Source organism: Triturus cristatus, chromosome 7 (genome assembly GCF_964204655.1).
Source record: "Triturus cristatus chromosome 7, aTriCri1.1, whole genome shotgun sequence".
NCBI lineage: Eukaryota > Metazoa > Chordata > Amphibia > Caudata > Salamandridae > Triturus > Triturus cristatus.
The window spans coordinates 236,279,613-236,307,016 of NC_140590.1; the positions used below are offsets into that span (position 1 = coordinate 236,279,613).

The window sequence follows — 27,404 nt, forward strand, 5'->3', positions numbered from 1 at the left end:
CACCAGCATCCACTGGAACCTACCAGCACCTTCCAGAACATTCCAGGAGATTCCAGAACTCTGTGACAGTTGGAGACCGTTTAGAATGTTGGGAGGATAAGAGAGGCAGTTGGCAGTTGGAGCTGGCAGTTGGCACCTGACTGGTGAAGAGAGAGGAGCACAACAGTGAAGGAGGAAGGAGTGAAGCAGCAGGGGTGGAAACTTGTGCCTGGAGTGGGGTCCATAAACCCACCCTTGATACTTGTCCCTACTGATGGATCCCAGCCTATAGCCCTGTGTGGGAGGAAGACAGAAGAAACTTATCCTAAGGACCTGGACAGCAGGAACAGGCCTTAGAACCAAGAAAACAGCAAGATTCTGACCTGAGAACTGGTTTCCCTGGAATCGGGCGTCGAGTAGCCTGAAGACCTGGAGCCCGAGGTGGAGAAGCGGCGCTGACTGAAGTAGCAGACGTCGTACCCGGAGCCGCCTGAGGTCGTGAGAGGGCGCCGACGGAGGTCGTGAGGAATACCAGAGGTCGAGGAGGAAGTGAACCGAGGTCGAGCGAGCGGCGTCATCGGAGGAGTGAAGTCCGCCCTCCGGAGTCGTCGGAGACCGAGGTAGAGGAGCACCGGAGGTCGGGAGTGAGGATCGCACTCCGGAGTCGCCCGGAGCCTGTGAGGAGGAGCACCGGAGGTCGGGGGTGAGGATCGCACCCCGGAGTCGCCGGAAGTCGACATCGAGGCCAGGCCGGCCGACGTCATCGGAGCCGAGAGCGCCATCGGACCGGAGCCGCCCGAAGTCGACATCGTGAAGAGACTGCCCGACGCCGTCGAATCGGAGGTCGAGATCGAACCGAGGCCACCGACATCGGACCGGAACCGCCTGCCGGCGTCGTCAAAGAACTGACATTGTGCCGAGGCCGCCGAGACCGAACCGGAACCGCCTCACGGCGTCGACACGACTCCAGCGGCGTCGGAACATCAGAAAAAGGGCAGTAAGTGGAGTAGAGGGCGCCTAAGGCCCTGTGGAGACCTGAGAGACTGCTCTAAGGGGCTAGGGAGGTGCTGAAACCAACCTGACTGTGCAAGGGGTGAACTGGGACTAACCTAGAGAGGTTGTGTGGAGAGAGAAAGCCAGGGCACTGGTATTCCCCCCTTTGATCTACCTCAGATTAGGCCTCAGCCTTGTCCCAGCCAGGGAGTAGCCCCCCTCAAGCCTTCCACAACCCTACAAGCTGTGCCTGGGCCATATCAGCCCTTAAGAATTGAAGTGTCATCTGATTATATGAGGGTTGCTGTATACTTTTAATTATTTATTGGGGATACTGTATTTATTGAGTTTTTACCTATTTATTGCTGCACTATATTTATAGGTCCGCAGGACTTGATGGTGTACAATATTTATTGGTACAGTATTTATTGCCTCAAAGTATTTAATTGTCTGTATATATTGCACTTGTATTTATGCCCTGTTATTTATGATCACCCCTATTTATTTCATCAAACAGCCAATATTTATTTGACCTGCACTAATTGAAACTTGTATATTGTGATTGACCTATTTATTTTTCCAATCAGCAACTAAGAGAAAAAGATAAAGAAGAATATTTTCATAATTTTTACGGTGTAGAGTCGTTTTTGGAACGGATGCACGCATGGTTATTGTATGGGTATATTGTATGCTTAGCACTGCGCCTGTTTCCTGACCACTCGAGCCAAGCTACCACAGTGTGTTCGGGGAGTCCACCACCACCCTGCGGAGTGGGAGTGGGCGTTTCCAACATAAATATTTAATGTTTTTAATATCCACATTTTCAAGATAATGGCTTTTTCGGAGTATGGGAGTCTCATCAGGGTCACAGGAACGAATTCCATACATTCTTGTGTTACCAGTTGCATGTGTTCCATCATAGTATTGTCTTTGATATTTATAAACCTAGAAGATTTCTGATAAACTTCCAACCACAGATCTCTAGGTGCCAGACTGGATTGGGAAAATTCTACCAGCAGTGCTCCCACACACCAATAGATGGCGCTGTATGACTAAGTGGTGTGTGGAAGTAATGTAATAAAGCGGTGCATGTTATCAGTTCCTTTCTTTCTCTTCCCTTCAATCTGAATCCAGAGCTACGCTCCCAACTTTCAGGCTTCACGATGACTCCCCAAAACCTTTTTAGGTCTCGGCTCGAAGGCTACGCTTGCGCAGTCTCGCTCCTAGATTTAATGTTTTGGAGAAGAGGGGCTTGAACCCGCCCCTCTTCTCTCCTCTTCTCCATTGGCTGGCCTCTTGAATGCTGGGCAGCCATTGGAGCAGAGGATTGTCTCGCCGAACAGGCCCCGTCCTTTTCGGATTCGGGGGCGTTTTTTTAATTGCTTTTTGGTTGCTTTTCGATTTTTGGCAGCCCGCCCCTTACACGCCCACAAGACAGCATATCTTCACGCTGCCTACACGCGCCAGTCGGCTCTCTGATTGGTTGGCAACTACCAAATAAGCACTGTGATTGGTGGACCTTGTCAACCAATCAGAGAGCCTACTGGTGCGTTGTGTGATGTCTTGTTTACCCTGCAGGCGTTTGTGCCAGCAGCTGCCATGTTTATGCGGAACCAGGGACAGGCCTCCTGCAACCAGCAAGAGAGGCTGCTGTCCCAGCCCGCAGGACTGTGGTGGTATCCGGACCCTTGTGGCGGCGCCATGGTGGGTAATACATTGCCGAGGGCCGTCTGTTTGGACGGTGAGTGGGAGCACCCCCTACCTCACTGCACCTGACCAGCAGGAGACGCGACTCCCGCAGGTGGCATCCATTCACAATCACACCACCTCTGTCCCTTGGCTAGTCTCCAGTCCCGCCTCCCCCGAAGGCGCCTCTGCCGCAGCTGCCATTTCCTTCATCCTAATAACCCCCCCCACCCCCACCCCCTTCCTCCCCCTCCCCCCCCCCCCCCCAGCCACGAGCGCCTCCTCTTCGCGAGTCCCGCATAAATCACATTTTCTGCATCGAGCATTAAGCTGCCCCTCCGCCTTGATTTCAAGCCCCCTTTATATACAATCGTATCTCTCACAGAAACAACACCTGTTGCAGTTCTAGAGATCACCCCCACCGGAAGCGCCCCCTTCCGGCAGCCCTCAGCACTGAGAGCGCCGCCACACTGATCTCCACACTCGTTCTCACCCAGCCCCACCCCCTGCTCAGGAACGGGCATCTGTTGTACGGCCAAAGGGCTCCTTCGTCCATTCCACACCCCAGCTATAACAACCCGCCCCTCGCAGAACCAAGGAACAGCCAAGGTGTCCCCCCCCCCCCCCCACACACACACACACACACACACTTATAACCGCACCGGTGTCCCCCTTCCCCCCCCCCCCCCCCCCCCCCCCCCACGCTTGTAAGAGCACCTCCCCCCCCCCCCCCCAGCATCCCCTCTCGCAGAACCAAGGAACCCTCCTCACGGTTATCACCCGCCCCCCTCCCAGCTGCTGCCCCCACCCCTGCTGGACCAAGGGCTTGCCTTATATCAGAGACGCACCCCGCCCAGAAGAGCTGCACAGACTGCTGGAGCGCCCCGTGCTTACCCTGCTCCCCTACAGGGGCATAGGCAGTTTCCAAGTAGGTGAATTTGCCCCCACCCAATAAACCATCAACCATTCCTTAAAAACAAACCTTTTCCATACCATATGTTCCCGCCCCGTTCAAACCAAGCACATTGTGAGTAGCTGTGGGACCACCTAATGCCCTCCCGTCCACCATCATAAAACTGCTCCCCCTTGGCACCTCGCATCTTTGGAGGCCAGTACATTCGACACAGCTGCCCCTTCTCCCCCACTTGAGCACCCTTTTACTACACACGACCTTAAGTCCTCACGACCACCCCACCCGCTCTGTGCCCTCCCACCACTGCAGCTCTGTTCCAGATACAATCGGAGCCCTTCCTACCCTCCCCCCTTCATACCCAGTTGGTGTCTCCCATCTGCGCACCCATAGCCCCCTTCAAAAGTTCACGAGCCTGCCCGCGACCAAGTGTCACTGTCGCCCCCATCCACCCGGCAGTCCCCACCCCTTCTTCCAAGGTGTGCCCCCGTCGTCCAAGCAACAAGCATTTACAATGCAATGGTCTCGGCATTGTTAAAGTTAGAGCTATTGGCATTGCTCATGACATCATTTTTAGGTCTCGCCTGACCCAGCGCATGCGCTGGTCTGGCGAGACTTATTGAGAGGGCTCAAAAGTGCTACTAGGCCAGCCTAGAGCTACAGTGCATGTGCGCGGGCGCGCGCACCGCGTTTTACCGCAATTACTTTCACTTTCGGCCGCTTTGATGTTTGATCGTGATCGGATCGCGATCACTTTCACTTTCGCGGCCACATGGCCGCTTTGCATAGCCAATAGGTCTCGCTTTTGGGACCTTATAAGTATTTAGTTACGCAAATGTTGCATGGCTAAACACTTATAAGGTCCCAAAGGTGAGACCTATTGGCTATGCCAATGCTTGTTGTTTTTGTTTTTAAAACATCTCTCTCTCACAAAAATAAGACTTATTTTTGTGTGAGAGAGATGTTTTAAAAACAAAAATGTCATGAGCAATGCCAATAGCTCTAACTTTAACAATGCCAAGACCATTGCATTGTAAATGCTTGTTGCAGTGTGCTAGGGAACAGTGTCCCCACCGAAAGCAACAGGGGTTTAAGTCATCCTGAGACTTCAGGCACAAAATGTCCATCACAGACCCACATCAGGGATGCCTATGGTACTTGTACCCATGTACCCTTGTGAACCCTAAGACCAGGAAGCTAAACTGTGCATCACTGAATAGAAGATTGCTTGCAGTCAAAGCAGTATTACCACTCACTGCCTTGCTTGCGGACTCAGTCACGGGGCCACTCCCAGAAAGAAGTTAACATCCTTCTCAAAGCCTTCTGGTAAGCCAAAGCGTAGGTGTACATATAAGCATAGGAAGGGCAAGCAGAACTCTACCCCATCCTGCCACTCTAAAAGTGTAGCTTGGTGGCATGAGGGCGTCCTGATAAGTCTGACTCCCCGGATGTTTCTAGTTTTGAACTGGTAATGCAGTTGGTCCCAGCTCGCCCCAGTTTCCCTGGCAGTTGTCTGCCTGCAGGAAACAACATCCTCCAAAGAGGCCATTGTCGATTTTCTTGGTGCAATTCCAGCTCCCTCTGGCTGCAGAGCCGCAGGGGTTTCTAGTTAAACATTGGCCAGCCGGTAGGCCCTGAGGAAGTCTGCCCCCTCGAGACCTGCTACTGTGGCCATACAGACTCTGGTATTGACTTCTACTCCAGTGCCATGGTCTAATTCCTTCTGTACAAATTCAAAATCCTCTGTCCGCCGACTTCAAACAAACATGTCACACTGTGAAATTATGAAAGCACTGCCAGTTATTTAAACATATTCCAATTCCATATGTTCACCTCGATGCAAGGGTTCACACCCCTCTTTCATTCTCATTCAGGCCTAGTTCAAGAGGCCAGTATCTCTTAGGACACATGATAAGGAGATAGATTACTGGATCCTCTCTATACTGGTGATACATTCTATTTGGACTTAGAAATTGCCAGTGAGCAATGACCTATCTCCTGAAATGGAGCTAGGCTCTCCAGTTGGTCCACCAGAGTAAAGTACTTTATTTGCGGTGGTGGTTCAGAGGGCAAGTGAGACAATTCAATTGCAATTGACTGCTATTGAGATGAAAACATATGTATTGACTGAGATTCTTCAAACAAAGTCAACTTCATCTGAGCCATTATTGCAATTTAATGAAGCCCTTACTGTTGTCCTGCTGGCAATATTAAAGAAAGGCTCTTTCAGGACCTATGTTATTTTATTTGAGACTACAAAGAGTTCTCACCTGCCAACAACGGAAGAATTAAACAAAGAAAACCATATATTTATTAACAATTTTTATTTATATTTTTTTAAATTTTATAAGCACTCATTGAGAAATTTTCTCCATTATTTTCTTAACTTATCACATATATATTCATTTGATAGTATCCAAAACCCTAACACATGATCCCGTGGCTAATCATATAAAAAACAACTCATACTCTCACACATACATCAGTCATACTCATGTTAAAATATAGCACTAAACATTTGGTTGTTTGGCATAGTCTCCAGGACAAAGAAGTAACAGCAAATACAGTTGTTTCAGATAGTATTGAGTCTCTGGGGACCTCTCCTCTGGATGGAAAGGGGCCTACGCGCGTTTCGGTGACAAGACACCTTCTTCAGGGCCACCAACAGGAGGGGCAACAAGCCCTAAATGATGTGGGGGAGTCTGTAAAGGGTTAAATATAATAATTATAAATAAGGCAGGTAATGTATTTTAACAAAATTTATAGACTCCATACTGTAATTGTGGATCTGGGTTCACTCGGATATTTTACAAAAAACCAGCATGGTTTAATTCTGTATGTATATAGCTTACATCTTTAGAGTGACTAAAAGGATAGCCCCTACACCAGAAAGGTAAGTGAAATTCGATAGTGAGAATTAAAAAAGGAAAAAATAAAAAGGTTTATAAACAACAAAGTACCTTGATAACTAGATGCCTCAGTAATGTATCAATCGAAAAAATATATTTTTTTGACAAATAAAACCAATCTTGTTCGGTCACTGCTTTTCGGGAACTTCTGCGTCTGTGCAGAGAAAGTATTTATAGTTGGTATTCTGACTGGCTCTGGATAAGTATAATGTTATACATGCTCTGCGTAAAGGGAAATACCTACCTTCACATAAATACGATACTCTTTGCTTCGCTATTACAAAAGACATGTAGAGGTGCGGATAATTTGCTACCACTTCTGCCGTGGGATAACGTCCCAATGAGTCCGAGATATGGGTGTAGCTTATTTGGTTCTATGGAAAATGTCAGAAAATAAGAAAAAATCGGTTGCACTAAATAAATTGTCAGCCTGATATCTTACTTAGCTACGCAGCAGGTAAACAGATAGTTCAGCTGTGCCTGGTGGCTTACCTTTATGTGGGCTTCATGTGTCCCAAATAAAAGTTTCTAGTGGGTCCTTAAGACGTTTGTCACTGCGGAACACTGTTTCCGTTCAATCGGTTAGCTCTTGCTAGTAATCTTGATGTCTCTAGGGAAGAAACATGTATGTTTGTTACTGCCTATTAATCCTTTCATTTCTAATTGTTGGTAATCTATTCTATAGATGGTAGGTTATCATGGGAAAAATAACTCTTTTATTTGATTTAGACTACTGAGGGCTAATTTTTACGTATATTCCGAAGGACATAGCCGTTGTAGGCGCGGAACTTTACATGCGAGAAATACGTTCCTGTTTTAGACGCTAAGATTTTAGCAAATAGGTACGGTCTGGTATCAGTAAATTTCATTCATCACAGATCAATAGTACATGAGATAGAGTTCTTTACAGCGCTGATATTTATGGCAAAAATGTGATGCTAAATGTTTAATGTATCTTATTGACGAAATAAGAGCTTATACTTGGCACCAAGTGTCAGACACTAGAAGCATTATTCAACGCTTGCCCGATAGTTACGGAATAGCGACCTCGCTAGTATATCTACATACTATCGCGTCTTATTGACAAAATGCGTCTTTGTAGTATATGGGATAAGGATATACGCTTAACACTAAATATGGAGCAGTAAAGACATTTCACAGAGCTTACCCGATAACCGCAGAGTAACGGACCTCGCTAGTACATCCACTTCCGAGAAACAGTCGGGGTGTGTGATGTTTGCGCGAGTTTTGAATGAGATACTGGATGGCGATAGGTCAGAGGGTGAATCACGTGATCCTAAAGACTCAAGCTGTTAGTGATTGGTCTAACGAGAGATCACACGGTATATTACGCGATCGCAGCACAGGCACTTACAATCTAATACAGAGTCTGGGTAGTTGGCGCAGCCATTTTGTAGTGTGAGGCTGGCTATGCTGTAGCTGCATCCTATTGCTACTTTTGACGAATATAATGATTATAAAGTCTTTAAGGGTGCCGAGCAACGATAACCCAGCTGTTACAGATATTAATACACTACCCAAACAAATTTAGTTGTTTGGTGAGACATTTCATAGTTTCTAGATTTAAATATAAGTACTGACTCATAGCGAGTATACCGTTGTCAGACTCAGGCTTTTAAGATGTAGTAGATATCCCAGTATATATATTTTTTGAACTCACCACGTAGGCAGTATATGTAGGCAGATACATATGAGTGTATATATTATACATTATTGGTCATCGCAACTGGTGGGCCATAGGTCATAAGACTATTCAGAAGATATATGGATACGGTGAGAAGCATATCATCCAACAGTCGTTAGGACTGAGTAACTCAGCCCTAACGACTGTTGGATGATATGCTTCTCACCGTATCCATATATCTTCTGAATAGTCTTATGACCTATGGCCCACCAGTTGCGATGACCAATAATGTATAATATATACACTCATATGTATCTGCCTACATATACTGCCTACGTGGTGAGTTCAAAAAATATATATACTGGGATATCTACATCTTCTTAAAAGCCTGAGTCTGACAACGGTATACTCGCTATGAGTCAGTACTTATATTTAAATCTAGAAACTATTAAATGTCTCACCAAACAACTAAATTTGTTTGGACAGTGTATTAATATCTGTAACAGCTGGGTTATCGTTGCTCGGCATCCTTAAAGACTTTATAATCATTATATTCGTCAAAAGTAGCAAAAGGATGCAGCTACAGCATAGCCAGCCTCACACTACAAAATGGCTGCGCCAACTACCCAGACTCTGTATTAGATTGTAAGTGCCTGTGCTGCGATCGCGTAATATACTGTGTGATCTCTCGTTAGACCAATCACTAACAGCTTGAGTCTTTAGGATCACGTGATTCACCCTCTGACCTATCGCCATCCAGTATCTCATTCAAAACTCGCGCAAACATCACACACCCCGACTGTTTCTCGGAAGTGGATGTACTAGCGAGGTCCGTTACTCTGCGGTTATCGGGTAAGCTCTGTGAAATGTCTTTACTGCTCCATATTTAGTGTTAAGCGTATATCCTTATCCCATATACTACAAAGACGCATTTTGTCAATAAGACGCGATAGTATGTAGATATACTAGCGAGGTCGCTATTCCGTAACTATCGGGCAAGCGTTGAATAATGCTTCTAGTGTCTGACACTTGGTGCCGAGTATAAGCTCTTATTTCGTCAATAAGATACATTAAACATTTAGCATCACATTTTTGCCATAAATATCAGCGCTGTAAAGAACTCTATCTCATGTACTATTGATCTGTGATGAATGAAATTTACTGATACCAGACCGTACCTATTTGCTAAAATCTTAGCGTCTAAAACAGGAACGTATTTCTCGCATGTAAAGTTCCGCGCCTACAACGGCTATGTCCTTCGGAATATACGTAAAAATTAGCCCTCAGTAGTCTAAATCAAATAAAAGAGTTATTTTTCCCATGATAACCTACCATCTATAGAATAGAGTACCAACAATTAGAAATGAAAGGATTAATAGGCAGTAACAAACATACATGTTTCTTCCCTAGAGACATCAAGATTACTAGCAAGAGCTAACCGATTGAACGGAAACAGTGTTCCGCAGTGACAAACGTCTTAAGGACCCACTAGAAACTTTTATTTGGGACACATGAAGCCCACATAAAGGTAAGCCACCAGGCACAGCTGAACTATCTGTTTACCTGCTGTGTAGCTAAGTAAGATATCAGGCTGACAATTTATTTAGTGCAACCGATTTTTTCTTATTTTCTGACATTTTCCATAGAACCAAATAAGCTACACCCATATCTCGGACTCATTGGGACGTTATCCCACGGCAGAAGTGGTAGCAAATTATCCGCACCTCTACATGTCTTTTGTAATAGCGAAGCAAAGAGTATCGTATTTATGTGAAGGTAGGTATTTCCCTTTACGCAGAGCATGTATAACATTATACTTATCCAGAGCCAGTCAGAATACCAACTATAAATACTTTCTCTGCACAGACGCAGAAGTTCCCGAAAAGCAGTGACCGAACAAGATTGGTTTTATTTGTCAAAAAAATATATTTTTTCGATTGATACATTACTGAGGCATCTAGTTATCAAGGTACTTTGTTGTTTATAAACCTTTTTATTTTTTCCTTTTTTAATTCTCACTATCGAATTTCACTTACCTTTCTGGTGTAGGGGCTATCCTTTTAGTCACTCTAAAGATGTAAGCTATATACATACAGAATTAAACCATGCTGGTTTTTTTGTAAAATATCTGAGTGAACCCAGATCCACAATTACAGTATGAAGTCTATAAATTTTGTTAAAATACATTACCTGCCTTATTTATAATTATTATATTTAACCCTTTACAGACTCCCCCACATCATTTAGGGCTTGTTGCCCCTCCTGTTGGTGGCCCTGAAGAAGGTGTCTTGTCACCGAAACGCGCGTAGGCCCCTTTCCATCCAGAGGAGAGGTCCCCAGAGACTCAATACTATCTGAAACAACTGTATTTGCTGTTACTTCTTTGTCCTGGAGACTATGCCAAACAACCAAACGTTTAGTGCTATATTTTAACATGAGTATGACTGATGTATGTGTGAGAGTATGAGTTGTTTTTTATATGATTAGCCACGGGATCATGTGTTAGGGTTTTGGATACTATCAAATGAATATATATGTGATAAGTTAAGAAAATAATGGAGAAAATTTCTCAATGAGTGCTTATAAAATTTAAAAAAATATAAATAAAAATTGTTAATAAATATATGGTTTTCTTTGTTTAATTCTTCCGTTGTTGGCAGGTGAGAACTCTTTGTAGTCTCAAATAAAATAACATAGGTCCTGAAAGAGCCTTTCTTTAATATTTTCAGTTTTTCCCCCTTTCTCTTGGACCTCAAATTACTTTAAGGGGGGGCCTTTCGCTTAGATTTATGTTGTCCTGCTGGCTACATGGTCCAGGCCATACTTTCAGCTGCCAGTTGCCCGGTCTACCCGACAAAGCAGTCTACTTGTGAGAGCCTGATTGTTCAAACTTCAACATGCAATGTCAATACAAATACCTTTTCGTATTCGACCAGTACTGTTTAGGGATTTAAATAAACATGTTGCTTGTAGAAGAGATTTTCCTTTGGCTACTCTAGCCCATAGCTCTATAAAGGCTGTTAGTCTTTTTGGTAGGTTCACCCACGCATTCAGGAATATGGCCAGTGATATTTTGCCGGCTATCCTGGAAGACCCCAGGGCATCCGTGACCGAAACTGTACAGAATGGTCAGGATGCAGCAAAGTATTTGGCCAATGCTGGCATGGACACTCCATTGCATTGGCAGAGCTTTTTGTCACCGGCATCGTGCTCAGGAGGCAAGCCTGGATCAGATCAACCAGATATTTTAGAGTCAAACAGGTGTCCCTACAGGTGTTCCTAATGGACATGCCCTTTGATGGCTCCATGCTCTTAGTAGAAAAAGCTGTTGCAGCACTAGAACGATAAAATGACAGTCGCGCCACAACGGTACCTAAGGTCTGCAGAGTCAGGAACGGTGATGGATCCTTTTCCAGAATTGCTCCTGAAATATGGAACACATTGCCTTTACACCTCCGATTGGAAATCGATCACAAATTCCGTAGATCCATTAAAACCTGGCTTTTCTAGCACTGTCGCCCCTGTTCTTCTGGTTTTTGAGTATTAGCTAGCGCTATGAGACCTATGGGTGATATACGCGCTTAATAAACACATACATACAAACGACCTAATATTTGGAGGTAGTGACACTTGTTACAAACACTTTTCCCATAAATACATAAAACTGAGATGCTGTCTCAGGGGACTAGCGTACAGACCATGCCAGCTTTCCCAATCTGTACTTCATCAACTGACCCAGTCCTTTTGAGGCCGAGGATGTGACACTGTTAAAACCAGCAGGAGTCGCAGTCCTCAATTCTTCCTTTCCTGTTGCTGTGATCTCCAAGCTGCTTTAGTTTTTCCTCTTAGGCCTGTAGGATAGAATCTCACTTTTTGTCAGATTAGAGCTCACTCCACTTTTACAGTTGGGGGGGGGGGGGGGGGGGTTGTCTTGTAACGCCTATCCACGCCTCCAGCCTCATATGCTAGTGTGACTTTTGGGGGAACACTGCAATTCTGACACAGGAGGTCAACCTTCTGTTCGAGGGTGTCATCAAGCAGGTACTTTGCTCCAGGCCATGTTACGAGGGATTGTAGCCTGAAGCCTATTTTGGATCGATGACTCCTGAACACCTTTATGAGGAAGGGCAGGTTCAAGAGGCTCAGTCTAGCTCAGATCTTGCCTACTCTTAATGCAGGAGAATGGATGGCTTCATTTGACCTCCAGGGTAGGCCAGGAATGCTTTGAATTTACTGTGCTCCCTTTCAACGTTACTTAGGCCTTGTTGGGGTTCAGAAAGTGATAGCTGTGGTCGTCGCTAATTGGATGATTGGCTGTTAAAGACAGGCTTGCCGGTGTCAGTCGTATACCACTGCTGAACAGCAGCCAATTAGCTGAAATCTTTGGATTTTACCATCAGTGAGCTGAAGTTCCACTTGAGCCACCCACGGAGGATTCCATTTATTGGGCAGCTTGGACATGTTGGTGTTAAACGTTTTTCTTCTGTTACAGAGCATCAGATATTCAGGGTATGATCCTGATGTTTCGGTATCAATCCTGTGTTTTGGGGAGGATGGCACTGAGGTATCTTGGTCTTTTGGTCTTTTTGTCCTCCTCATTTCCGAATGCTAAGTGCCGCATGCAGACCCTTCACTGGACCATCAGATCACAGTGGGACCAGCATCACTGCTGTCTCTTGGACTCCATTCAGATCTTGAAGGAAACTGCGCAGACTCAGCAGTGACGTATGGTGGACGCTCATTTTTCCTCACTAAGAGTTCATTGGTAACAGGCCCTTGCTGCTGGCTTAGAGGGGTTATGTGCGAGTGGTGCGGATGAAAGTACTAGCTGCATCTGAGTTCTGGACTTTCGGGTGATCCACCTGGCCCTGAACGCCTTCCTGCCACCCATAAAGGAAAGGCTGGTGTAGGTCCTATGGATAGCATTGCCATGTGGTACAGTGGCAAGCAAGGTGGAGTGGGGTCCTAGCTATCTTGGCAGAAGAGGGGTGAAACCCCGAAACCCGTTCTAGGATGCTTGTTTCCGGTCCAGCGAGGACCTGGCTTGGCAGTTCGGGCTGGACTGTTCCCATTAGGCACAGGGTCAAGACTGATTTGCATATGGCCAGGTCTAAACTGAGGTGGCATGGTGAGCAAAATAATGATGGATTTAACCCAGATCTTTTGACTGAGGGTGAATGTTTAGATTTGTTCTGCATACCGTCCCATCAGGTTTTCGGTGCTCTTATTTGTGACGTTTCCATGTTTTCAGGAGGCTTATGTGTAACACTTTAATTCCTATTGTGTGACGCTTTGTCACTTGTAAAACAAAGCAGTAATTTCGATTTAATGAAGTACATTTCAGGAATCAACACCTCATGCAATAGTTTGGTCTAGAAATTCCCTTCAAATAGCGTCATGATTCGGCTTTTACATTTGAATGTAACTGGGATCACCTTCCCTGGGCCAATTTCGGCCTGCCTTTATCCATTTGGGGATGAGGGGGGGAGGGCATGGCCCTGGAAACCTCACCCCCGGGACCCAGCCATGTGTCCTGGGTACCCCAAGGGCACCCACTGTGCTATGGGACTGAGGGAGTCTCATGGACCCTGCGGTCACTGCTGGCTCCCTGCCTCATGCAGGAGCCGGCAATGCTGCTGCCCGGAGTGAGCTGCTGAAAGGCAGCTCCCTCCGTGCAGGATCAATCCTTTTGTATTTTTCCCTGCCCAGTTGATAGCAGGAAGGCTCAGAGTTGAAAACTCTGCTTCCAGCAGACAGGAGCATTTAGTCAGACCTTGCTTGCTGGAAGTGGAGTATTTGTTCTGACTTGACAGAGCTCCAACCAATTCAGAGTCAACACCATATCTCTGGGTGGGCACCCCGGTACATAGCAGGAACTGGCCCAGTGGGGTGGCGGTCCCCAGGGCCATGTATGACTCCAGGAGGGGGTCCATCATGATCCTCTCCTCTTTGCTTGGGCCTCCCCGGGGAGGTGGTTGTGGTCCCTGGGGCATCTTTTAGCCCATGGTTTTTAATAATCCCTGCATGCCCCAGGGACCTGGCCCTCCTGAGGGCTACTATTTAAACAAGCGTGAGAACCCGTGATCGTATTTTTAATTTATTGCTCCAAATTTTGACTTAAAAATAAAAAAAATGCGTTCGAGGCATATGAGCTGCAGATTGTACACTTAGCATAGATCGCCATCTGGTGTTGGGCCCGGATGTTTGCAGTTTGTTTTTCTTCTTGGACAGTCTTTGGAAGTCACGAGTTTGGTGACTCCTCCTTCGGTCCGTACTGCGCATGGGCTTCGGCTCCATCCTCAGATTGTTTTTTTCCGCCATCGGGCTCGGATGTGATACTTCGTGCTCCGGCTTCGAACTTCTACGGTTCCAGCCTCGACGGAAAATCCTCGATTCTTCGAGTTCCTTCATCATCTTCATCTCTCGAAGCGGCACTTTTCTCCATCCCGTTCATTGACACCGGCCTTCGGGCCCTCCGCGACTCCGGTCCCGGCCAATGGAAAGGACTCCGTTCAAAAAGTGCCCAAAATGTGGGTCTAAATTTCCCCACACCGACCTCCATCAGGTGTGTAACCTTTGCCTCTCTCCGGAACACGAGGCTAGAGACTGCCCCGCCTGCAAGTCTTTTCGATCGAAGAAGACCATCCGAGATCGAAGAGCTCGACGCACCATGGCGCACTCATCCTCCGCAGCTCCACCGGACATCTTCGGAGACGACGCCGAAGCTTCGGGGCAAACACACACCGAGCAGGAGGAAGACGTCGTCAGCGCTTCCGAGGCCGACGACTCCGACGTGGAGGACATTACACCAGCGCAGCGGGCCGTGAGTAATATGCCCCCTCCTACCCCCACGCCGAAAACCAAAGAGACTCAGGTTACTCCCTCGCCTGCCGGCCTGGGCAAAACCAAAACCAAAACTTCGATCACCCCACCTTCGGGCCCGGTGTCGAAGCTCCCAAAGTCTCATGGCAGCTCGGGATCGAGCCAGCCGACACCCGGTGCCGAAAAACAGCATCCGGCACCGAAGACTGCAAAATCCAGCTCGACTCCGAAACCACCGGTGCCGAAGCCTGGACACTCGGTGCCGACCAAACACAAACACAAATCTGTCGGCACCGATGCTCCGGCGCCGAAACATCATTCGACGCCGAAACACCCGGAGACCTCAAAAAAGCATGGCGCACACAGACCATCGAAACCCCCGGTTCCGAAATCACCGGTGCCGACAGACGACTCGACACCATTGGCTCTGTTTACACCAGACCCTTTACAAAAGACTTTGTCCAAAGATCCTAAAACTGGGCTTTTGACTTTAACTACCAAGAAAAGACGCCTTGATGCTCCGGCTCCTCCTCCTCCACCCAAAAGGAAGGACTCTGCTACTTCTCCCCTCAGAGTGCCCTCCCCACTACCGCCTCCCCCACCTCCTCCACCACCTCCACCTCACAGGTCTCCGCCACCTGTACCTCACTACGATCCGACCCCATCCCCAGATCCGGATGATGGGGATCCGGACAATTACCCGGCGGACGCCCCAATGGATCCCACTCCACCAGGGACCCCAGATCCATGGGAGGATTATAATAACCCTGATATACCCAATGTACCTCAGGACGACCTATACCCATCAAGACCGTCTCCTCCAGAGGACTCCTTAGGGTTTCACCATTTAGTGCAGAGAGCAGCACACTACCATGGGGTGGACATGCACAGTGAACCAGTAGAAGAAGACTTCCTACTGGATACATTTGATATACAAGACAAATCCACTTCCATTTTACCCATGCTTAAGGGTGTCACCAAGCACGCTACAGAGGTGTTCAAAGACCCTGTCAGAGCCAGAGTACTGAACCCTAGAATAGAGAAGAAGTATAAGGCGGCACCCACAGACCCTGCTTACATCAAGGGCCCTGCTCCCCTAGATTCCCTAGTTGTCTCCACAGCTAGAAAGCGGGCTAACTCCCAATCCTCAGGAGATGCCCCACCGCCAGACAAAGAATCTAAACTTCTGGACGCGTCTGGTAAACGCACCGCCTCCCAAGCTGCAAACATGTGGCGCATTGCAAACACACAGGCACTGCTTGCGCGATATGATAGAGCACACTATGACGAACTAGAGGCTCTTATGCAGCACCTTCCAGAAAAATACAAGCACAAGGCTCATGACCTGATACAGGAGGGTAAACTAATTACAAACACCTCCATTAAGTGTGCCCTCGATGCAGCCGACACTGCTTCTAGGGCCATAAATACCAGTGTCCTGCTTCGTCGCCACGCCTGGCTCAGGATCTCAGGTTTCAAGCCTGAAGTCCAGGCATCCATACTCAATCACCCCTTTGACCAGGAAACACTCTTTGGGCCAAAGGTAGACGAAGCGCTCGAAAAGATGAAGAAAGACACAGACACAGCAAAGTCCATGGGGGCACTCCAAACACAAGCCTCCAAACGTTCCTTTCGACGCTCGTCCTTTCGTGGCACAGGCAGAGGCTCCTCCACCGATAACGCCTCTACCTCCTACAAGTCCCCTCCTCAAAATACCTTTTCAAAGGGCAATCAGAGAGGTGGTTACAGGGGTAACAACAATAAGGGCAGGGGCAAAACCAACAACACCCGTTCTGCCCCCCCCCCCCCCCCCCCCCCCCCGCACAATGACTCCCCTCCGCTCCCCCCAGACCATTCCACTCCGGTCGGGGGCAGACTACAAAACTTTATCCACGTATGGGAGTCCATAACATCGGACAAATGGGTAACCCAAATCATTCGGTCAGGGTACTGTCTCGAACTAACATCTACCCCACCCAATATCCCACCAAGGCACCGTCCAATGTCTCAAGAACATTCCACACTGCTCAAACAAGAGGTACTCTCACTCCTCCAAAAACACGCTATAGAGCAGGTCCCCGTCAATCAACAAAATCTAGGGGTCTACTCCCTATATTTCTTAATACCAAAGAAAGACGGGACCCTCAGACCCATTCTCGACCTCCGGCCTCTAAATGCCTACATACACTCAGACCATTTTCACATGGTCACCCTACAGCAAGTCCTCCCACTCCTCTGCCAGGGAGACTTTCTCACAACCTTGGATCTGAAAGACGCATACTTTCACATTCCAATACACCCCTCTCACAGGAAATACCTCAGGTTCGTGGTGGACGGGCAACATTACCAATTCACGGTTCTCCCCTTCGGGGTCACCACCGCACCGCGGGTGTTTACCAAATGCCTAGCAGTAGTAGCAGCACACCTCAGACGTCAACACATTCACGTCTTCCCTTACCTGGACGACTGGCTGATAAAAGCCGCGTCCTACGACCAATGTGTGCAGCATACAAACAGCACCATCCAACTGCTCCACCAGCTAGGCTTCACGGTGAACTACCAAAAGTCCCACCTCATACCATCTCACACAAAGCAATATCTCGGGGCCACTATAGACACCTCCAAGGGTATTGCCTATCCAAACTCAGCCAGAATCACAAGCATTCAAGCCTTACGCAAAACATTCCTTCCTCAACACTCTCTTCCAGCAAGAGTGTTTATGAAGCTCATAGGAATGATGGCGTCTTGCATCTTCATAGTGCCCCATGCAAGACTCCACATGCGTCCACTTCAAGAGTGCCTAGCACAACAGTGGAACCAGGCCCAGGGTCAGCTGACGGATCTGGTGTTGGTGGACGGCCGCACACATCACTCTCTGCAGTGGTGGAACACCACAAACCTTTCCAAAGGGCGGCCGTTCCTGGACCCGGTTCCTCAGGTGATTCTAACAGCGGACGCATCGCTCTCCGGCTGGGGAGCGCACCTCCTACACCTCACCATGCAAGGTCTATGGACGCCACAGCAAAAATCGCTCCACATCAACCACCTGGAGCTCTTGGCGATCTTTCTAGCCCTAAAATCTTTCCAAAAACAGATTTCGGGCAAAGCAGTCCTCATTCGCACAGACAATATGACTGCGATGTATTATATACAAAAACAGGGGGGGACACACTCTCCCCAGCTCTCCCGCTTAGCCCAGAGCATATGGAGATGGGCAATTCCCCAAAACATCTTTCTCCTGGCACAGCACGTTCCAGGCGTACAAAACACCATGGCAGATCTGCTCAGCAGACAAACACAACAACTACGAATGGGAACTGCATCCACAAGTTCTTCACCCATTCTTCCAACAGTGGGGGCATCCTCAGATAGACCTCTTCGCCACCCACGAAAACAAAAAATGCCCAAGCTTCGCCGCCAGATACCCACACCCATTGTCCAAGGGCAATGCGATATGGATGAACTGGTCAGGCAGATTTGCATACGCCTTTCCACCTCTCCCACTAATTCCATTAGTGGTCAGGAAGCTACAACAGCACTCCCTCACACTCATTCTGGTAGCTCCGACGTGGGCCAGGCAGCCGTGGTACACCACGCTACTACAACTGTCAGTGGTACCACATCAAAAATTGCATCTATCCCCATGCCTCCTAACCCAGAACCATGGAGAAATCAGGCACCCGGACCCAGCTCAGCTCAACCTGGCGATCTGGCTCCTGAAATCCTAGAATTCGGATACCTTAACCTTCCCCCTGATTGCATGAACATAATCATGGAAGCCAGGCGTCCTACCACTAGAGCATGCTATGCCGCAAAGTGGAAAAGATTCGTAATTTACTGCCGTAACAATACAATCAACCCTCTAGATGCATCCATACAGCACATAATATGCTATCTGCTCCATCTTCACAGGTGTAACCTGGCATATTCATCCATACGCCTCCACCTAGCAGCGATCGCTGCCTATCTACAAAACAGGCAGCATTTATCACTCTTCAGAGTGCCCGCTATTAAAGCCTTCATGGAAGGCCTTAAACGAGTAATTCCTCCCAGGGCACCACCCTCCCCTGTATGGAATCTAAATTTGGTTCTTACACGTCTAATGGGTCCGCCCTTCGAACCAATGCACAAATGTGAGCTACAGTTTCTCACCTGGAAAACAGCTTTTCTTGTAGCTATCACTTCCCTTAGAAGGGTTGGTGAAATACAGGCGTTCACCATACAGGAACCCTACATACAAATGCATCACAGCAAGGTCATACTTTGCACAAATCCGAAGTTTCTGCCCAAAGTCATTTCTCCCTTCCACCTCAATCAATCAGTGGAATTACCGGTCTTCTTTTCGCAACCCCAATCTGTTGCAGAAAGGGCCTTACACACGCTTGATGTAAAAAGGGCGTTACTATACTACATACAAAGAACGCAACCCTTCAGGAAGACTAAACAATTGTTCGTTTCCTTCTCTCCACCACATAAAGGCAACCCCATTTCAGAATCAGGGATAGCTAGGTGGATTGTAAAATGCATACAAATTTGCTATCAAAAGGCAAAGAGAACATTATCTGTTCCCCCTAAAGCCCACTCTACAAGAAAGTTAGGGGCTTCTATGGCTTTTCTAGGGAATATACCCTTAGATGACATCTGCAAGGCAGCCACATGGTCTACACCGCACACCTTCACAAAACACTACTGTGTAGATGTGCATTCCAAGCAGCAAGCTAGGGTGGGCCAGGCTGTACTAAAGACACTTTTTCAAACAGCTGCAACGGATACCGGTGGTCGCCGCTAAGGTTGGGTACTGCTATATAATCTATGCTAAGTGTACAATCTGCAGCTCATATGCCTCGAACGGAATATGCTACTTACCAGTATGCATCTGTTCTTGGCATGTAGAGCTGCAGAGTTGTACACGCCCACCCGCCTCCCCGGCTACCTGTATCCGTTCCAGTACATCTTATTTAGATACAGCACATGGGTTTCTCACTGTTATTACTACGCTCCATCATTTCCCTGTTGGCGAAAAACAATCTGAGGATGGAGCCGAAGCCCATGCGCAGTACGGACCGAAGGAGGAGTCACCAAACTCGTGACTTCCAAAGACTGTCCAAGAAGAAAAACAAACTGCAAACATCCGGGCCCAACACCAGATGGCGATCTATGCTAAGTGTACAACTCTGCAGCTCTACATGCCAAGAACAGATGCATACTGGTAAGTAGCATATTCCTTTTATGACGGGGAGGGGTCCCCCAAGGCTTGGGATTCAGGGTATTCCTACTTGCATTAGGTTTAAAATGGACCTTTTAATACTTTCAAAATGACTATTATCAGGGATTCTTAAAGCGTCAGTTAAGTGCATAGCAGTATCACTTAGAGCAGTTAAGTTTTCAGCTGAGCAGAGCAAGGGTCCCTGAACCACCTCTTTGTTTTTTAGGGCTTTTAGTAATCTCAAAACCTGCTCTGAAGGTTTTTGTATTTTTATTTGTATTCAGCCATCTGTGTTAGTGTTGCGTTTTTCTCCCCTTTTTATTGAGGTGTGACTCCTATTCTTTCTCTTGCTCAAGTGAACCTTCCAACTTTATTCCTCTGAGCCACTGTGCTGTCAAGGATGCTTACTATGTTGGTAAACGGTCCTGTCACCATTTTCCTCACTTTCTTTATTGTTTACCTTTTAAAAAAGATGGAGTAAATTCAGTGAATCTGTTTTGTTTCAGAATTAGCCTTTTGTAAAACAAACAGTTTTGATATATAAAACCTCTAGATCAGCTGAAGTAATTTTCTGTGTGTTGGTCTAGAAGTGTTTTTTAGGGTATTATAAGTAAATTGCTTTTTGGATTCCCCACTTGAGTAGGACTATTTATATGTTTGGCTTCAATGACAAATCTTGTGATGGCGAAACAGAGATTCAACAGACTAAGTTTCCTCATTCAGCAATTGTGAAGCAGGTGGCTTTTACACAACTCAACCCACAGATGTTGACGAATACTAAAGACAGGCTTTCTACAGCAGGGCATTAATTGGGCTCAACATAGATATTCCATTGGGTGTCTTTGTAGCTTGATACACCATGCACTTAGATTGGTTTCTCTTGTCACAGAACGTGGAATACAGAGTTTTCTGCACCCTTGAGTTCTCTTGCTGGAGTGTAGAGATGTGTTCAACCTGGCTGGGCTTTGAACTTCGATTAAATATTGATGCCTATCTTTGCTTCTGATGGTGTTTCTGAAGAGACTCGGGTGGCAGAAGTTATTCTTGTGGCCTCAGATTGGCAAAGCATGATGACTTCCTGCATTTCCATAGTACCCTATGCTCCACGTGTCTGCTGCAAAAATGTCTTTTTGTTCAGTGGTCATAAGTGGAGTGTCAGTGGGAAAATCCAGCCTTGATAAAAGGCCAGCGTTCATGACTATGCTGTGATGGAACAGCAACAAACTATTGTAGGGCAGGCCTTTCCACAAGCCATCATCACCATGAAACAGAAACCTCAGGCGACTACTTTTGCTTCCATGTTGGGGCCCACATAGGGAAACTCCTGCAGATGGAAAATGTTAACCTTCAAAGACGCCACGATGTATAAATGTACTAAACTCCACTCATAAGGCTAGTGCTCAGGCCCTTTAATAGTGCATTCAGAGCAAGTTGGCGCTTATCCTTACAACACTAGGACAATGTGTAACATTTAGAAATAGTGCAAGACCTGGTTGCCCCAACTACCCCTCTTGTACTGAGCCCTAAGGGATATGGTTCATAGTAAATTTTCCATCTTTGCGAGAACGACTTAGCAGAATTCAGCCATTCAGGATATTTACATGGAATCTGATCGAAGTCTTGCTTAATACATTTGGAAAATGGGTTCAGAGTGAATGTGCAGTTAAAAAGGATGGTGCAGGATTTTTACTTTGTGATTTTCCTCCGATGTCACCATTACTTAATTTGCCCTGACAAATCTGAAAATCGTTTGAAGATCTTAAGACACCATGGGCCCGATTCACAGAACTAACTTAAGACAAAATTCGAAACTTACTACCATTTTGGTATTCACAGAAGGCACTTACTCATTTCGGTATTCACAGAAGTTAGGAGTCCTAACTTTAGGACTCCTAAATGCCTTCTGTGAATACCGAAAGCCTTAAAATTAGGATTTTTCTCAGTTTAGTAGTAGTAAAGTTAGGAGTCCTAACTTTAGGACTCCTAAACTGAAAAAAAATCCTAATTTTAAGGCTTTCGGTATTCACAGAAGGCATTTAGGAGTCCTAAAGTTAGGACTCCTAACTTCTGTGAATACCGAAATGAGTAAGTGACTTCTGTGAATACCAAAATGGTAGTAAGTTTCGAATTTTGTCTTAAGTTAGTTCTGTGAATCGGGCCCCATGAGTGCTCCAGGTGTGGTACTCTCACTACCTAGAGTCCTTGATGACATTCCATATTAATATTAACTTCCTCCCAAGCTACTCTCATGGGGTGGTAGGCATCCACCACAGCAGACCCGACATTATTACATTTAGCTGAATGGATCCTAAGGTCTGAGGGTTTGGATATTTGGCACAGGAGAGTATGGAGTTACTTACTGATGCCAGGAGACCGGGCACAAGAACATTTTCACAATTTGAACAGTGTAATATTATGGTGCTTGGAGAACGACATATCACCTTTTCAGTGCACAATACTTGATATTTGTTACACCTCACTACGAAAGCAAAGATGTGTCAATCAAATTGCCTACTTCAAAACAATCAGTGGAGCAGTGCGGAAAGTCACACCTAACTGGGTGTACATAGGACCAAAATGTCCTACTTGGAGAAGACCAGTTACACAGCTGTTTGTTGCATACGTATCCTCCAACACAGTGCCATAGATAAACAAGAGCACATTTAACTGGAACACAAGGGTTGACAGTTGCTTTTCAGGGGAACTTCCTGTTGAGTGAGCTGTGCTGCTTCGCAACATGGAGTTCAAAAAACACTTTCACGGTACATTATTGTAATGGCATTCGTGCAAGAAGAGATTCACAGTTTGGGTAAGCAGCGCTTAAAAAATAAAATCACAACTGCTTCACCCTTGTAAAGACTTTCACACTACTGGCTTATTTTTTTCACAGCTTGTCAGTTCATATCCTATTCATGCTGCAAACAAAGCTGTTTTCTTCCTTGACACAGAATTTTTGCTCCTAGTTAACAAGCAACCTGATTCTTCATCAGAGGTAGACCTATTTACACACATGAAATTCATAAATACCTAATCCTTTAGTTGTTAACTCGTTCCGTGCTCATGACGGAACCACGTTGTCATGAGCCACGGTTGCCGTGTGCTCATGACGGAGTGGTTCCGTCATGCGGCCGTTGGCGGCCGCGCCGCCCACGCGGCGCTAATTCCCCGCCTGTGCGGGCGATTAGCGCCGTGGGCGGAGTCATGACGGAACCACTCCGTCATGAGCACAGCCCAACCGTGGCTCATGACGGAGTGGCTCCGTCATGAGCACCGCACCACCTCGCTGCCCCCCCGCGCCCCCCAGCGCTGCGGCGGAATTTCCGCCGCAGCGAAGGGGTTAATCCAGACAAAAGCTGGAAATTGGCAAATTGAGTCCTTACTTTGGCTCACATTAAACTGACTGCCTAAGCTAATAGAAGTTCGTACTGTAGGATAATAGGCCTTAAAGAGTAATATCAAGTTACCTTCTTAACAGATGATGCCTATATGCACCATTGTCCTCCTTTGTTTATCTGATTTGTGTACGTTTTTCTCCAGGACTACAAAGTGCCAGGTACTCGAAGACTTCATGAAGTACTAGGTGTCGAGACCGGAGGACCTGGTGGCCGCAGGGCAGGCGAACAGGGCCACTCACCTTCAGACTATTTGAAGTTTAAAGATTTGATTCTTCGAATGTTGGATTATGATCCCAAATCTAGAATCACACCTTTCTATGCACTGCAGCATAATTTCTTCAAGAAAACAACAGATGAAGGAACAAATACTAGTAACAGCAACTCAACTAGCCCTGCTATGGACCATAGTCACTCAACAAGTACAACTAGTTCAGTATCTAGCTCAGGTAAGTGAACATCTGCAATTTACTCTATCTGTTGCAAGCCTAACCGTTCAATCTTACATCTGAAGGAAATGGTGCACTTTGAATGCTTGTTTACTAAAAAGAAAATTAGACTTTCTAATTCTTTCAGCTAAGCTGTTTTAGCCACTACATCAGACATATCTATAGTTTAATGAAGTAAGGCTTGGATATATTAACGGTACTTAGCCCCTATTCTGAGTGTTTTGGGGGGATGAGGTAGAGTAGTTAATTCAAAATTGAGTACAGTTTGTATTGTGCAGAATCTCTAGATTTGTCCTGCACACATCTCTCCAAATGCCACCTGGAGGTTGTCACACAGGGAAAATAGGCAAGAACAAGGAAAGACATGCTGTTTTACAGTTTGATAATATTGTTCCTGAACATTCTCTCATTTACTTTCTCTCATTCTGTTGTGTGAATTTCTGAATCTGGAGGTAAAGCCACCTATCTAAAGCCACCTATCTGCAAAATCACAAGGCTGCAGCACTGGTATTTTCGCTGACCGTTTTACCTCCTGAAAATTCCACCTTCTTGGAATATTGTTTTAGAAGTCTTTCTTCAGAAATCTTGGCTAGAATAGTTACTGTTCTTTCCTTATTTTGCAAACCATAAAACCCTCCAGAGCTTCATTGGCATAAAAATCCTTATTCATTTTGTTCAGAGCAGGCAGTCGTGTATTTTATTAGGTTTTTCTCGTCACTTATTTTTTCCCACTAGAACATGCCAGTGGTGCCCACAGAGAAACTTATTTTGATTGATGTCAAAGAGGTGCTTGCCCCAGGGCTCTGTACCTTAAAAACCTAGGGCAACCACTGGTTGAGGGGGGTTCTGTGTAAAATGGTTTTGTTTAAACCATATTAGGTTTCTTGTCCTGTCCCTTCTGGAAAGTGAAGAGGGGATGCTGGGCATCCTTGGCTGCCTTGTTTATTGACCTTCTCTTTTGAAATGTCTGTACAGAACATTTTATATTACTTTAATCCTGGACGTTTCATTGACCTGACTAGCTTCATTTTGTGGTTTTAGCGAAGCAGTGGGAATGTTTTTAGAGTTTTGAGATCCATGATAAGGACCTGTCTTTCGCTCAGTTGATGCACATGAAACTTTCCCTTATCTAGTTATGTATGTGTCCCAGGCATTTTATAATGTTCTGTGTTCATAAAAAAATTACTGCTCTTTCCAAAGCGTTCTGCAATATTCTGTATCAATAGAAATGTCAGCAGCATGTGTAGTTATAGATGCATGTTCTCTTCCAGAGGATACTCATCAATAGTCATAAGCACTGAATAATCCCCACCCGCTTGCTGGGACCCTAGAGCATATACAAAAATACATATATGTATGTTTATCTAAAAAAGTGCGGAGTACCTTCGAACATACATATATACCTATATACATATATACCTGTATACATAAACATGCAGCCTACCATAACTCAAATAGGCTAATATGCCAAAATGATTAAGGAGAAAAGGCATGTGCAGTATTTTACCATCAAAATGGTCGTTCAAATGAGGATCTGATGATTTGTTATACTTGAACTAAATGGTAGTTCGACTTTTTTGTTGATAATGAGTGGGTTGGTTTTAGCTTTAGCAAGTTGTGACATAACAGGCTTTTTAAACCAAAATCCTATGTTTTCATTTTAAACAGCAGAACTAATTTCTCTAATATATCCTAAGTTCTTAATCTTTGACCACACATTTGGCAAATATTAACGAGTCCAAAATTAATGGTTTACCACCATTTTGTGTTTTACACCTCTCCCATTAACTGTATATTTGTCTTTTTTTATTTACTCTTAAACTCTTTGCAGCTTTGTAACTTTTTTCCTTTTTTTATTTGCGTCATAGGAGGATCAAGTGGTTCTTCCAATGACAACCGCAATTATCGGTACAGTAACAGATACTACAACAGTGCAGTTGCTCACACGGATTATGAGATGCAGAGCCCACAGGTATTTACTCAACGTTTGTGGTGTTAATTATTAGCTAGCCTAGTTTTTACAGGCAGCCACGCTGGATAAGATGTGGGCCCATAAAGCCTATTTGGGTATTAATCTTGGCATGACGGGGAGTTTTAAACTGCTTGGACACTGGCTTCATGAAGTATCATAAGGTTTCTCCAGTATTAGGGTGTCTTTCATAGATTCACATGCTTGAATATTCCCCGTCGTCGGAGTGGTAGTCCCACGGTAAATAAAATAGCAATATATATATATATATATAATAAAATATATACATAAGTAATCATATAATTAGCGCATGTAGGTGTAAAACACACATATTGTACCTATAAGAGAAAACTCCATAGGAATACAATGGAGAGAGACAAAAGACCTTTGTAGTCTATCTCTGTCATTATGTAAGTCCGAACTCCAGCCAATCAGGCGTCAGCCCCTCTCTAGAACCTTCTCCTCAGAGCTTCTCACCTCAGATTTTCTACCGCACGTCGTGTGACAGGGAGTCTCCCTGAGCTCTGCTCAGTTTTTGTCAGTGAGGATGTCTTCTAGTAAGAAATCTTTGTTTAGACCATGTTCTTCATGTGGAAAACTGCGTTTGTTCTCTGAGGACCCACACAGTAAGTGTATTTACTGTTTATATCCTGACCATGAGGTGGCAAAATGTAAGTTTTGTAGAACTTTTTCTACAAAAACTCTAAAGGACAGAGAAGGCCGCCTGCTATTATGGCTACAGAGACTGAAGGACAAGGATAACCCTCTCTCTGATGTGGAAAGTCTCTTTTCTGGTCGTTCTCAACCAGCCTCTAAGCGCAGTAGTGTGCAGGAGTTACCATCTCCTTTCCTGAAGAAAAAGAAGCTGGCTTTGCCTCTGACAACTGCCACCTTTGTGGTTTCACCTACTGCTTTGTCGCCTAAGGGACACTGTTCTCAGGCTGCTGAGGCGTCTACTTCCCATTCCTCGGGGAAAAATTTGTCAGCCTCGTCGACGATGCTCCCGACGACGAGATCTGCTGTTTCTACCTCGTCGACGGTGACCCCGACGACGACGTCAGCTGCTTCGTCGTCGACGAGCGTTATGTCGACGTTTTCCTCGTCGACGATTACCATCAGTTCTTCAAGGGCGGTGACTTCTGTTGTGCCCATTACTTCGACGTCGACGAAGAAGGTAAAGGTTCCGTCGACGAAGACTGTGTCGTCGACGAAGACGTCGGCGAGCTCGTCGACGCCCATTCCGTCGGCGAAGAAAAAGAAGATCCCGACGACGACACTGTCGACGGTGGTTCCGTCGACGAAAGCCTTGTCTACGAAGACCTCGACGACGGCTCCGTCGGCAGCGGCTCCGTCGACGGTGGCTCCGTCGACGATGGCCCCATCGACGGCGGCTCCGTCGACGGCGAATCCGACGACGGCAATTTTGTTGCCACAGACGTCGTCG

The 27,404-nt window shown here is 46.1% G+C and overlaps 1 protein-coding gene across 1 annotated transcript in view; it reads left to right on the forward strand.

Annotated features, from left to right (window-relative positions):
• The window catches only part of LOC146809290 (dual specificity tyrosine-phosphorylation-regulated kinase 1B-like), a 368,762-nt gene that overhangs the window by 315,544 nt on the left and 25,814 nt on the right, over positions 1-27,404 (forward strand). Inside the window, exons 9-10 of the mRNA XM_085616098.1 lie at positions 23,688-23,991; positions 25,860-25,963. Of these exons, the coding sequence (XP_085472224.1) occupies positions 23,688-23,991; positions 25,860-25,963 (408 nt within the window). The remainder of the gene's footprint in view (positions 1-23,687; positions 23,992-25,859; positions 25,964-27,404) is intronic.